Source organism: Pseudophryne corroboree, chromosome 12 (assembly GCF_028390025.1).
Source record: "Pseudophryne corroboree isolate aPseCor3 chromosome 12, aPseCor3.hap2, whole genome shotgun sequence".
NCBI lineage: Eukaryota > Metazoa > Chordata > Amphibia > Anura > Myobatrachidae > Pseudophryne > Pseudophryne corroboree.
In genome coordinates, this window is record NC_086455.1 from 41,885,796 (window position 1) to 41,898,826 (window position 13,031).

At 45.1% G+C, this 13,031-nt stretch overlaps 1 protein-coding gene across 2 annotated transcripts; it reads left to right on the forward strand.

The window, feature by feature from the left end:
• The first annotated feature begins 1,280 nt into the window (after positions 1–1,280).
• Positions 1,281–12,187, forward strand: CDCA4 (cell division cycle associated 4). Of its 2 annotated transcripts, XM_063947399.1 has the most exons (3): positions 1,281–1,543; positions 9,104–9,353; positions 9,635–12,187. In XM_063947399.1, the coding sequence occupies exon 3, from the start codon at positions 9,641–9,643 to the stop codon at positions 10,373–10,375; it is 735 nt and encodes a 244-aa protein (XP_063803469.1). In that variant the 5' UTR covers positions 1,281–1,543; positions 9,104–9,353; positions 9,635–9,640; the 3' UTR covers positions 10,376–12,187. The 2 variants fall into 2 exon arrangements, with proteins under 2 accessions (XP_063803469.1, XP_063803468.1); XM_063947398.1 differs by lacking the exon at positions 9,104–9,353 and having other exon boundaries at positions 1,282–1,543.
• The last annotated feature ends 844 nt before the right edge of the window (positions 12,188–13,031 follow it).

The following is a 13,031-nucleotide window of genomic DNA, read 5'->3' on the forward strand; positions in this document are numbered from 1 at the left end:
TTACACCTCCCTGTGCTATGTGGCAGGTGAGAGGTGTGACACAGAGGTGAATGAGGGGGGCACTGTGAGGGGCAGTCACCCAGTTACACCTCCCTGTGCTATGTGGCGGGTGAGAGGTGTGACACAGAGGTGAATGAGGGGGGCACTGTGAGGTGAGGGGCAGTCACCCAGTTACATCTCCCTGTGCTATGTGGCGGGTGAGAGGTGTGACACAGAGGTGAATGAGGGGGGCACTGTGAGGGGCAGTCACCCCGTTACACCTCCCTGTGCTATGTGGCAAGTGAGAGGTCAGACACAGAGCTGAATGAGGGGGGCACTGTGAGTGACAGTCACCCAGTTACACCTCCCTGTGCTATGTGGCGGGTGAGAGGTGTGACACAGAGGTGAATGAGGGGGGCACTGTGAGGGGCAATCACCCCGTTACACCTCCCTGTGCTATGTGGCAAGTGAGAGGTCAGACACAGAGGTGAATGAGGGGGGCACTGTGAGTGACAGTCACCCAGTTACACCTCCCTGTGCTATGTGGCGGGTGAGAGGTGTGACACAGAGGTGAATGAGGGGGGGCACTGTGAGGGGCAGTCACCCAGTTACACCTCCCTGTGCTATGTGGCGGGTGAGAGGTGTGACACAGAGGTGAATGAGGGGGGCACTGTGAGGTGAGGGGCAGTCACCCAGTTACATCTCCCTGTGCTATGTGGCGGGTGAGAGGTGTGACACAGAGGTGAATGAGGGGGGCACTGTGAGGGGCAGTCACCCCGTTACACCTCCCTGTGCTATGTGGCAAGTGAGAGGTCAGACACAGAGGTGAATGAGGGGGGCACTGTGAGTGACAGTCACCCAGTTACACCTCCCTGTGCTATGTGGCGGGTGAGAGGTGTGACACAGAGGTGAATGAGGGGGGCACTGTGAGGGGCAATCACCCCGTTACACCTCCCTGTGCTATGTGGCAAGTGAGAGGTCAGACACAGAGGTGAATGAGGGGGGCACTGTGAGTGACAGTCACCCAGTTACACCTCCCTGTGCTATGTGGCGGGTGAGAGGTGTGACACAGAGGTGAATGAGGGGGGGCACTGTGAGGGGCAGTCACCCAGTTACACCTCCCTGTGCTATGTGGCGGGTGAGAGGTGTGACACAGAGGTGAATGAGGGGGGCACTGTGAGGGGCAGTCAGTCACAGAGCCCCAGCAGCAGTGTACAGGGAGCAGCACAATGACAGTACTGTCCCTACTCCCTATGGCAGTGTCCCTGCTGCTAAGGTTCGAACCTTGTGCCTCCTCCTGAGGACAAATCACAGAGCGGGGCGGGACAGGGGTCTCCGTGGCAACACGCCGCCGGCCCCTGCCACAGGAAGGGCGGAGCTAGCCGCTGCCGCTTTCCCAGTGTCGGCAGCAGAGAGAGCGGGAGGAGGTGAGGGAGAGAGAGGCGGCGCCGGGTCCCTGCTCGTTAGTTTGGAGGAGAACTAGCGCCTGATTCCGGTTCTACGAGCTCGCCGTGACCCCTCCGAGTGTATGCCGCTCTCCCCGGAGCCGGGCTGACACAACTCGGTAAGTGATCCGGAACAGGGAGGTAGGCTGTATGACGAGCGTGAGGCGTTCCAGTCGGGTTGCGGAGGCCCCGGTAGCTGGCAGCTACACCGGACGTTATGTGTAAGTCATTCCGTGTGTAACCCGCTGGCTGACGGGACGCACGGGACACTGTAACAATAGGCTACAAAATGGCGCCGTCCCTCTCTCTAGTCATCGGGCAGCTATGTGGTGACGTCACTTGGAGAGGCCCCGCCCACTCAGCTCCCTGCTGCTGCTTGCTGCATTCATCTGATCTGTGGCCAGTGCACATGGCATGTGTGCTAGGGGGCAGCCTGATATTGGGAGTGGGGGTTATGTATTGTCATGCAGAGCAGGGCCCAGTGAGAAACATACATGCACATATGTTCCAGACTACACATATGTTCCAGAGCAAGGATACAGTGTCAGGGGTATTATTATTATTAACAACCATGCACAATGAGACCCCTGCACTGCCACACACACTTCCCACTGCTGTGATGGGCGGACAGGAGAAGTTTGCATTATATAGAAGATGAGCTGTCTGTGCTGTGTGTATTTAAGCTTACCCTGTCCCTTTCCTGGTGGGCTAGGAGTTCCTTACCAACCGTCTGCCTGGGAATAACCAGAGGACCCTCCCCGACCACCAGGAAAGACAGAGGGTAAGCTTAGGGTCACTTGCTCTGGGACTGTGTATAACCATCTACCCCAGAAATTTTCAACCTTTTACAACTCGCGACACACTGAACAAGATTTAAATATTGCCAAGGCACACTCAAATATAAGGGTGATGCATGGTGCAGTTGCGTGTCCTAGGATGTCATGTCGCAGCTTCTCCATATGTAACGCCTGAGCCACATCTGAGACAGAAGAGCCCAACAATGGCCGGGCCCAAAATTAGAACTGGCTCTGCAACCACTAAGCCCACCAGTACTGATCGTTCCAGGGCCTCAGTAGCGGCAAAACACTGACGGGCCTGGCTGTGCTTCTATGGCGGCACACCTGGGGACTGCTCAGGGCACGCTAGTGTGCCACGGCACAGTGGTTGAAAAACACTGATCTACCCACTAAGTGCCCTCCTAAAGACCTATAAACACTTGTGTGCTGGTATTGATTTTTAATGGTATTTTGTGTTTTACGTTTTTTTTCTTCTATCTTTACTTTTCCATATATTACACTAGTGCTCATTATTCGTTTCAGAAGTTTACATCTGGAGAGTAGAATTGAACCCAGCAGCACACGCCAAACAGATTTGTGTAATGGCAGTCTGGGGGTTGAACTGGGGGTACCCGGATGCACTCTGGGTCTGAAGTACTAGGAATATATAGCTGGGTATTATACTGACTGCTTTTTACATTTCTGTATAAGGCAGACTGTTTAGAGTATTGAATGTGACATTTTGATTAATTTTCTATTAAGTGTATTTGTGGCCTGTGGATATTGATGCATTTAACGTGATACACATGTGACATGTGTCTGATAAGACCGTTATGTGCACAGTTGGATGCGCCCAGGTCAGCAGTCGTCACACGTGTGCCAGATTGATGTCTGACATACACTAAATGAAATTGCATGCACATCTGCCTATGAGGGCAGATACCGCTATGTGAGGTGAAAATTCCACATGTGGTTATTGCTTGAATACAGCTCTTAGATTATCTTACTTATAGTGTATGAATGCACTGATTATTTAAAAAAAAATTTTGGGCGGACATAGAAAATTCCCCAACGTGGCACCTACAGAACAGGTGGTGTCCCTCGTCCAAACTGTGTCTCCTTAATAGTAATTGTCTGCTGATCAGTATGATCACCAGATAGTAACTCTCTACATCAGGTGTGTCCAAACTGCGGCCCTCCATCTGTTCAGAAACTACACATTCCAGCATGCCCTGACACAGCTTTCGCATTCTCTGACAGCAAAACTGTGTCAGGGCATGCTGGGATATGTAGTTTCACAACAGCTGGAGGGCAGCAGTTTGGACATGCCTGCTCTACATTGTAGAAAACTCACTCCCGTCCTGGCTTATATATTAATTTGGGAGAATTCATTTGACAGGTTCCCCTCTTTCAAATTATGTGCCCACTTAGTAGTTATTGGGCTCAAAGAGCCACGAGTAAGCTCGCAGTGCGAGTAAGGCTGGGTACACACCAGACAAACATGTTTGCGGGCCTGCCGTCACGCTGACAGAATGGCCTATTCAGGTAAGTATACACGCTTCCTGGTCGACGGCTCGATGTGTCGGTCAGGACACCCAGCTGTGACGTCAGCTCCTGCAGCAAGTGTACGGAGGTTGGCAGACCGGCCGTACACACTGGCAGATGTGCCAAAATAGCTTTAGATATATCGGCCATTGGCTGTGCTGCACAGCCGATGCAATATGTCTGGGAATTATGTAATTGAGACAGCCAGGTGTACACAACCACAGACAGGCTTGCAATATATCAGCGGTATGCTGGAATGGGCGCTATATTACTTAGTGTACCCATGTTACGTGCGGCTGTATGCCACACTATAATGACATCCAACTCTACAGAAAACATTGGGGCAGATGTATTAACCTGGAGAAGGCATAAGGAAGTGATAAACCAGTGATAAGTGCAAGGTGATATAGGCACCAGCCAATCAGCTCCAATATGTAAATTAACAGGAGCTGACTGGCTGCTGCCTTTATCACCTTGCACTTATCACTGGTTTATCACTTCCTTATATCTTCTCCAGGCTTAATACATCTGCCCCATTATGTTTTCCAGAGCTGAGGGGTTGGGGGATTCTAATGCCTGGATCTACCCCATGTGGTGTGGAATGAAAATGGTTACTCTTCTGTATTCTATGTTTTTTAAAATGATATGCTTTGCTGGTCTACATCTCGTTCCTACACACTGAGCTTCATTCAATATGGGAGAAAAAACCATAGAAACAATAGATTTTCAAGTCCACTTTTTATTATGAGAAATTGTGTGTAGAATCCCTTTTTTTTTTTTTCTTTTCGAAAAAGGTGAACTTTTGTCCATTTTGGGCAGATTTTATTTGCCGTGTCTGGCTAATACCACTTTCAGGTCGGACCTGGGTCCAAGCAGGCTCAGACCCTTTCACGTTGCAGTTTCCATGGGTTGGTACCTTTCACACTAAACTCGGGTCACCCATGTTAGACACTGTGATGTGATTTAAAATGGACATTTCTGGCTCACATTGATGAGGTTTCAAAGGAAATAAAAGGAGAGACTGGGGACTGCTCTGAGAAGACACCTGAACAGCCAATCAGCACCTTTTTCTGAATCCCGGGTTAGAGGCTTTTTCACAGTGCACAACGACCTGGGTCCAACCCGTGTTTAAGCCGTGTTGTAATGCATGGTGGCTCGACCCGGGTTATTCACTTTGGCGCTTACACACTGCTCCTCGACTTTGGTCATTTGTGATGTGAAAGGAGCATTAGTAAGGGGTGTGGTATTGAAGGTTGACCACACTTAGGTCGACAGTGTCTAGGTTGACCACAATTGGTCGACATCATCGTTTAGGTCGACAGGTCAAAAAGTCAACATGAGTTTTTTTTAATCTTTTTTTTTTTTTTTTTTCTTTTTTTTTGCCGTACAGTGACCGGGAACACCAATTAGTGCACCGCCTTCGCTCGCCATGCTTCGGGCAAGGTTCCTCGCTGCGCTTGGCACAGGTTACTGTTCCCAATCGTAGTCCACGTGAATCGTAAAGTATGAAAAATAAAAAAGAAAAGAGAAAAAAATGTGACTCTAATGTCGACCGCTTAACCAAGAAACCCTGTTGGCCTAGTTACTGTCGACCAATAGTGGTCGACCTAGACACTGTTGACCTAAGTCTTGTCAATCTAGAGACCGAATACCCTAGCAGACTAGTGGGGTTTTTATAAAAAATGTTAAGTCTTCTGATGAAGAAGAAAAAAAAAAAGGTATAATTTGTATAGGCAGTACATAAAAAAGTATTGATGTTAGCATGTAACCAACCCAAAAAGTGGGGTAGGCTCTGTACAGGCGTGGGAAGAGCTTCAGCAGCGAAGGAGTTAAAATGTAAGAAATGCTAATAGACAATTATATAGCTACAATGCAAATAAATTATGCCCTGTTGGCTGAAGAAGTAATTGCCCAATGCGGTATCTCGCTAATGCGGCTGAAAATTGGTGCATATTTAGTATTGTTAGGGGGCAAGCGCTTGCAAGAAAGGCTGCTCCTCTGGCCTAGCTCAGTCTTATTAATGAGACCATTCACTTACTCAGTGATGGCTAACCTTGACACTCCAGCTGTTGTTGAACTACACATCCCAACATGCCCTGCATCAGTTCTAGCATAGCCAAATAGCAAAACTGTAGCAGGGCATGCTGGGATGTGTAGTTCAACAACAGCTGGAGTGTCAAAGTTAGCCATGATTGCCCTTACTGGTCTTAATGAGACCATTCCCTTACTCCGCCTGCTTAAGCATAAGGCATCCAAGAAATAATAGCATGTCCGATTCTACATGAGGCACATAGAGTACTGGTGGTCACTTAGTGAGCCAAGCCAATATTATGAAGATGCAGTCTTGTCATGCAGGCCCATCATTGGAGCACTGGGCACTGCCATTGATGTCCCCTAGAGAACTGAAAGGCTGATTAGTGCTCCTGTAAGAACTGCCTACACTACTTGGGCAATAGAGGACAGCACCAATCCCAGTGACAGGTATACTAAATTCTGAGCTGGGTTATTGCTCGTTCAGTCACCTTGTTACAAAATATCCAAAAATACCATACTTCACATTGCTAATAGTTTATTGTGCAGTATTTCCTGAATGTGGGCTCTGTGGCATAAAAGCTGCTTATCACAGCTGGAATCCCCATTTTATCAGAGTTACCCTGCTAGCGCCACCCAGTCATGTGTTCCCCATGCCTGCATATATTTAACAGCGGCGTCGGCTCCTAGTAACTTTATAAAAATCATTTTCTGGTTTGTCCAAGAACCGCAGCCTTTCATGGTATTAACTGCCAAGTGCAGCTTCCCGGTCATGGGTTGCCTTTTATGAATAGGGGGAAGTTGCGAAGTAATGTCATTTGGAGTGATGTATGTTAAATGCCGGCTAAACCTTAAATACAAATGATATACAAGAGCTACTAATCCTTTGTGTGAAGGTTTCAGGACCTTATCTGAACTGGATATTTGTGGAGGATGATATTTTTCTGCACACAGCAGACTTCCCGTCCTGTAACACCATTGAAAGACTGTCCTTACCCCCTATGTTATCAGACATTAGAGGCTAATTCAGAGTTGAGCGCAGCAGCAAATTTGTTATCAGTTGGGAAAAACAATGGGTCATTCCGAGTTGATCGTAGCTGTGCTAAATTTAGCACAGCTACGATCATCTTCCCTGACATGCGGGGGGACGCCCAGCACAGGGCTAGTCTGCCCCGCATGTCAGTCCGGCTGCCCACCCCTCCGCACAAATACAAAAGCTATTTGTGGAGTAAAAACGTCACGCAGCCGCTGCGGCCCCCCCTTCCCCCAACGGTCTGGCCACGCCTGCGTTGGCCGGACCACGCCGCCGTCCAGCCCCTCCTGCCCAGCGACCGCCTCTGCCTCGGAGGCGATCGCTAGGCAACGACGGCTGCCATGCGCCGGCGCATGCGCAGTTCCGACCCGATCACTGCGACAAACTGCAGCGAGCGATCGGGTCGGAATGACCCCCCATGTGCACTGCAAGGGGGCATATATAACATGGGCAGAGAGAGTTAGATTTGGGTGGGTTATTTTGTTTCTGTGCAGGGTAAATAAAACTTAAATTAACATGTTACATGTGTTCCTTACACAAACGGAGACCTCCCCAGTGATATCCTGTATCATGCAACACATTGGGTAGTATTCAATTCTTTTCACCCCCTTCCACACCAGTTCTGTTTCTGCTGACGGGTGTGGTATAATCATTTCAGCTTGCTAACCCTGGGATAGCGAGGGCACCCAACCCTTTACGCAGCTAAACCTGATTACTATGAGCACGATATGCATAATAGCGGGGTTCACTTTAGAAAGGAGATTAGGCGTGATATATCATTTGAATACCACCCATTGTATTTATATTTTCAAGGAAAAGTAGACTGATCTGTCACATGCAGCCTGATTCCTTGGGGGTGATTCATACAAAATATTACACAAAAATCAAATCTGCCCTACATTGTTATTACATTTGTGGAAAGTGGCAAATACATTTTTTTTTTTTTTATTTAATCTCTAAATGTGTGTGTGTGTGTGTGTGTATATATATATATATATATATATATATATATATATATATATATATATATTTACATTTAAAAAAAAATAAATAAATCCGTTTGTTGCTTATGATTTGCCACCTGTTTATTATGTTAGAGCCCACACCTGTCATGAAATGAAATATAAGAATTAGATCTCACCCATCTCATACACCTGAGTAGTTCCGTTGGAGGGCTTTAGCACGTACTGCTCCCTGCTTATGCCACAGCTGCCTGGCAACAACCCCAGCAGAGAGGGCTAGGGGTGGGTGAGTATACCAATATGGGGGAAATGGCATACTTCAGTAGAGAGGAGTAAATGATGAAGGACTCCTGTAGTTGTGATTTGTATTTTATTTTTTAAAATTTCTCTGTTTACATTAGGGCTTTTCCTTTCTCGGAGTGCCTGCACTTTTCAAGCACACACTGACAATGAGTGGGGCAGATTGTATTAATCTGGGGAAGGGATAAAGAAGTGATAAACCAGTGATATGTGGAAGGTGATAACGCACCAGCCAATCAGCTACTAACTGTCATTTTTCAAGTCCATAATGATTGGCTGGTGCGTTATCACTTCTTTATCCCTACTCCAGGCTTTATACACCTGCCCCACTGTCACTTGTAAAGCACGCGGACTCTGGGATCATTTACTCCTATGGCTCCCGTGCACCCCACAGATAGCAGCTGCGATTAAACAGGGATTCTCTAGCCTGAAAACTTGAATGTTTGCAAGTATATTCTAGTGCCTTTTAAACGTAAAACTTTGCCTGAATATTGTGGTATTTTAGGAGTTGAGCTATACAAAAACGTGCCTCCTGATATTCAGGACTGCAGCCCATCTATTCAGGAAGATCCAATGATGTCACTGAGAGATAAGGCATTTGTGCCCCATGTCCTAGTGACTGGATAGGCTGAATATTGGTTCTGCTCCCACAATGGCTGTATATGCTAGGTGCAGGTTATATTCATTTGGCAGAGAGGGCAAAATCCAAAGTGATAAAATTGCACCCAAATGGTATTTGTATATCATAAGTAATGTTACTAATTGCTGAAGACCTGTCCAAGGCAACAAATGTATATGATGATCGCACAAGTGTTGTAATAACAATCCTAGATAGTCAATGCTATTTGTAACTTGCTATCAGCACCCAGGTTCTCATAATGTTACCTTTTGACTTTATGCCCGTAGGTCTCCCAAGATTACATGTCTTCTATTTTGTATCAATCACCCTGTGTGTGTGTGTGTTTTATTTATTCCAACATATGCTGTGATCAAGGAATATTGCACTAACTGGTATATTTTCATTTTCTGTAGAGTGCAGAGTTAAGACTCTGGCCTTCCCCGATGCCTTATCATTTAAAAACTCTTCTCATTTGAGGACCATCCATAGTGCTTAATTGTGCAGTGGATCAAGAATTTCTAAAGCATCAGTGCATTCTCCAGTGCAGACTTTATTTGTCATTGGCCTAGAAATGGACAGGACCAAAGTTATATGCCACTTTTCTATACTACAATGTGACGCAGTACACACACGAAGAAAACATTGTAATTGCCTTCGCAAGAGGTATACGTTTATTTTAGAAATTAAGTGGTTGTGATTTGCATTGACAGCCTGTCTTTATTTATGCGGCCAAGCCATGCAACTTTTTATTTTTCGTGCGAATGTTAGGACTTGTATCTCTGTATCGCGTGTGTTGATGTATCCGGCTACATTTTCTTAGTTGCTTTAATAGTTCATTAGCCTGTCATGAGCTATCAATCTTTTAAAGTGTTTGTTTTTTTATTTTGTGGGGATGGAAGGGTTCATTTTACCTTATTTTACATCCTGTCTTACCTCTTTCGCAGGACACAATGTTTACTCGAGGAATTAAGAGAAAGTGCTTTGACCCAGAAGAAATCGATGAGCCCCTGGCCGACTTGAAAGCTGTTCCGTCTTACACTCTAGAACGCCAGTCGCTATTGGACATGTCCCTAGTGAAGCTTCAACTGTGCCACATGTTGGTAGAACCTAACCTCTGTCGTTCAGTGCTCATTGCCAACACAGTCAGACAGATACAGGAGGAAATGACCCAAGATGGCAGCTGGCAGATTTTTGAACAACAAAGTGATCCTCCGTTGGATCGTCTAGTTTCCACAGAAATTCTCTGCCGTTCCTCTAAGGAGCAAGATGAAGAAAAACCTATCGATGACAACTACATCACCTACAGTGAAGAATTGGAAGTGCAAGAAACAGAGGTGGTTTCTGAACTACCGACTGACACTTCAGTAAAAGGGTTACAGAACTCATCAGCCACCTTTTGGGAGGTTGAAAACCCGCACGAAAATAGGGCAAATCTCCAAAAATCCATAGACCACATATTCGAAACCTTGGAAAATAGAAACGCAAACTCCATGGATGACTTATTTTCTGAAGTTGACACTTCATACTATGACCTTGATACTGTACTGACGGGGATGATGGGTAATTCAAAATTGGGCCATTGTGAAATGCTGGAAACTTTATCTTCTCAAGCTGTGGCACCAATCCATTGCAAGGCAGAACTCAATGAGATTGATCATATTGTAGAGATTCTTGTGGAATCTTGAAGCCAACTTTCGTTATACAGAAAGGAAAAAGTTCTCGAACTAATCTTTGGCTAATCTGTAAATTAAGCCACAAATCATAGCTCCCATTTAGCATGTTAAATTAGATCAATGTTCCAGCTATACTAGAAGTATCAATATAGTTAAGTTTCAATTCATTAAAAACTCAAAACTATGAATAGTTCCCGTGGAAACGATTTATTATTTTTTTTATAGTTGATGCAGGTTTCTTAATTAGAACAGAAATGATCTAGCTTGTTCTTGGGGAGAAAACGAAAAAGAAGCTTAAGTGACAGAAAATTGCTCAACACGGTGAATAATGTAGTTGCTACAAACAGTTGACATCAACGGTCGTGTTGAATGCGGTACGACTTTTTATAAAATATGCTCACTGCACTGAAACGTTCTTTTTCAATATGGTGCATATGGTAAACCACATACAGTGATATACTGAACAGGCAAACTGTATTCAAACAATAATGACTTCTGAAACGGTTACGTATTTCCTTTCCGCATATAAGCCATACTTGGAGAAAGACAAAGTATTCTTATTCCAATAAGGAGAAATGTATTGAGACTATTTTATGTATAGCTATGTATGTTAACTCTTTCTAGGATTACACTAATCTGAAGTATTTATTTTTATACAGAGCCTGTACTTTTTTGTTTATTATTTTATTTTTTATTTTTTTGTATGAATGCAATATTTATCCTTTTCCCTCCAACATCACATCTTGGGTTCGGACAACTTGTTTCTGCTATAATTGAGCTACCACCGGTAGAAAATTGTGGTTAGAATAGTTGCCCTTCCGTGCTGTTATAATGTACAAATCGTACTAATATTACTTACATTAAGTTTCTTAAGAGAAAAACAGAATTTGTCCAGACTGGATTTCTCTATACAATACTTCATTATTTTTGTGCATCTTAATTACTGGTTCCGTTGTAGAGGTTGGCCGTCACGATTTCTTCTATTGCAAGCTATTAAGTTTTCCATGTGCAGCCGTCATCTTGGCATAGCTATGTAACTCTTTTCTATCCATCTTTTGTGCATATACCAGATACCAATAATTTAAAGTTTACAAATTCAACTTCTAGGACTTTACGTATAGTAGATGTATGCATACATCTACTATAACACATACTTATACATTCGTTCTAGAGTGTATTCACCATCCTAGTTCCTAAGGATCTCCTATGTTTGTGAACCTATATATACAGACGTGTCCTCCATACATCATTGCTGGAGTCGGGGCAAAGGGGTTACGGTCGTTAGGTCGACACGCACTAAGTCGACCGGTCAAAAGGTCGACATGAGTTTTTCACGGTTTTTTTTCTTCCTTTCATTATTTGGATTTTTTTGGGGGGACTACGATTGGATCGGTAAACCTTGCCCGAAGCATGGCAAACGAAGCGAGCCATGCGAGGAGACACGGTGTACTAATTTGGGTTCCCCGTCACTTTACAGAGAACGACACCATAAACAGCCAAAAACACCATGTCGACCCATTGACCATGTCGACCTTCCATGGTTGACCTAATGACTGTCGACCTAAGTTGTCTACCCAATGACCCATACCCAGGCAAAAAGCCCCTCTCTGTGCGCCAGGTCCCCTGAGACTCTGCTAGTATGGGGCATCTTTTTTGCCAAAAATGTGTGCAAGTCGCAACACAATGTAGCTAGGACAGACGAGGGACTATGCTGATTCATTTTATATGTGACACTTGTATATCTGTGTGCGACGGAATCTCTGATTGTATATGAAGTGCTACAATGTAGCAGCAGCAGCTTTTTTTTTTTTTTTCCATTGTGATCTGTACATAGACTTAAACTGGCCATACACCTAAAGATTTATTGTCCAATCTGGCTGGCTGGAACGAAAATCTGGTAATGTGTGGGAGCAAATGACAACTGAACATTTTCTCTGAAATGCCAGAAAAGTGACAAGAAACGGTAATACAGACAAATTGGTTAAATCAAATGGATAATTTTTTTCTTTTCTGGCATTTTGGAGCAAATATTCAGTTTTTCATTCCAGCTAGCCAGATTGGACAAGGTGTATTGCCAGCTTTAAAGGCCCTACACACTGGGCGATAATAGTCAAAGATATGAACGATCTCGTTCATTAAAACCACTTAACTGACGATTTTTCCCTTCAAAAGCATTAACAACATTGTTTTTTAAAATCTATTTAATAAAGTTGAAAAGGTACTTTTTAAAATATTTAAACATTATATTATGCACATCTGCAGAACGGATCTCCTCGTCAAAAACGGGGTGACACGGTGGGACGGCGCAGTTGCATGAAATCTGACCATGCCAGTTAAGTGGTTAATGAACAAGATACCGTCATATCTTTGAGTGTGGAGGCACCAGCGATGAATGATGTGCGGCCCCGCGCTCGTTCATCGCTGGTACCCCGTCGCCTGTGCATGCAGGCCAATATGGACGATCTCATCCATATTTGCCTGCACTTCTATGGAGCCAGGTGACGGGGGGAGTGAAGAAACTTCACTGCGCCCCCCCCCGACCGCTGGGTCGGCCGTATCTGCCGTCGGCCTGCTCGGCGGCAAATCGACAAATGTATAGGGCCCTTTAGTCTCCCACAGTACAAGTGCCTCTTATCAAATTAATCAGAACAGTCTACTGTGTGTCTAA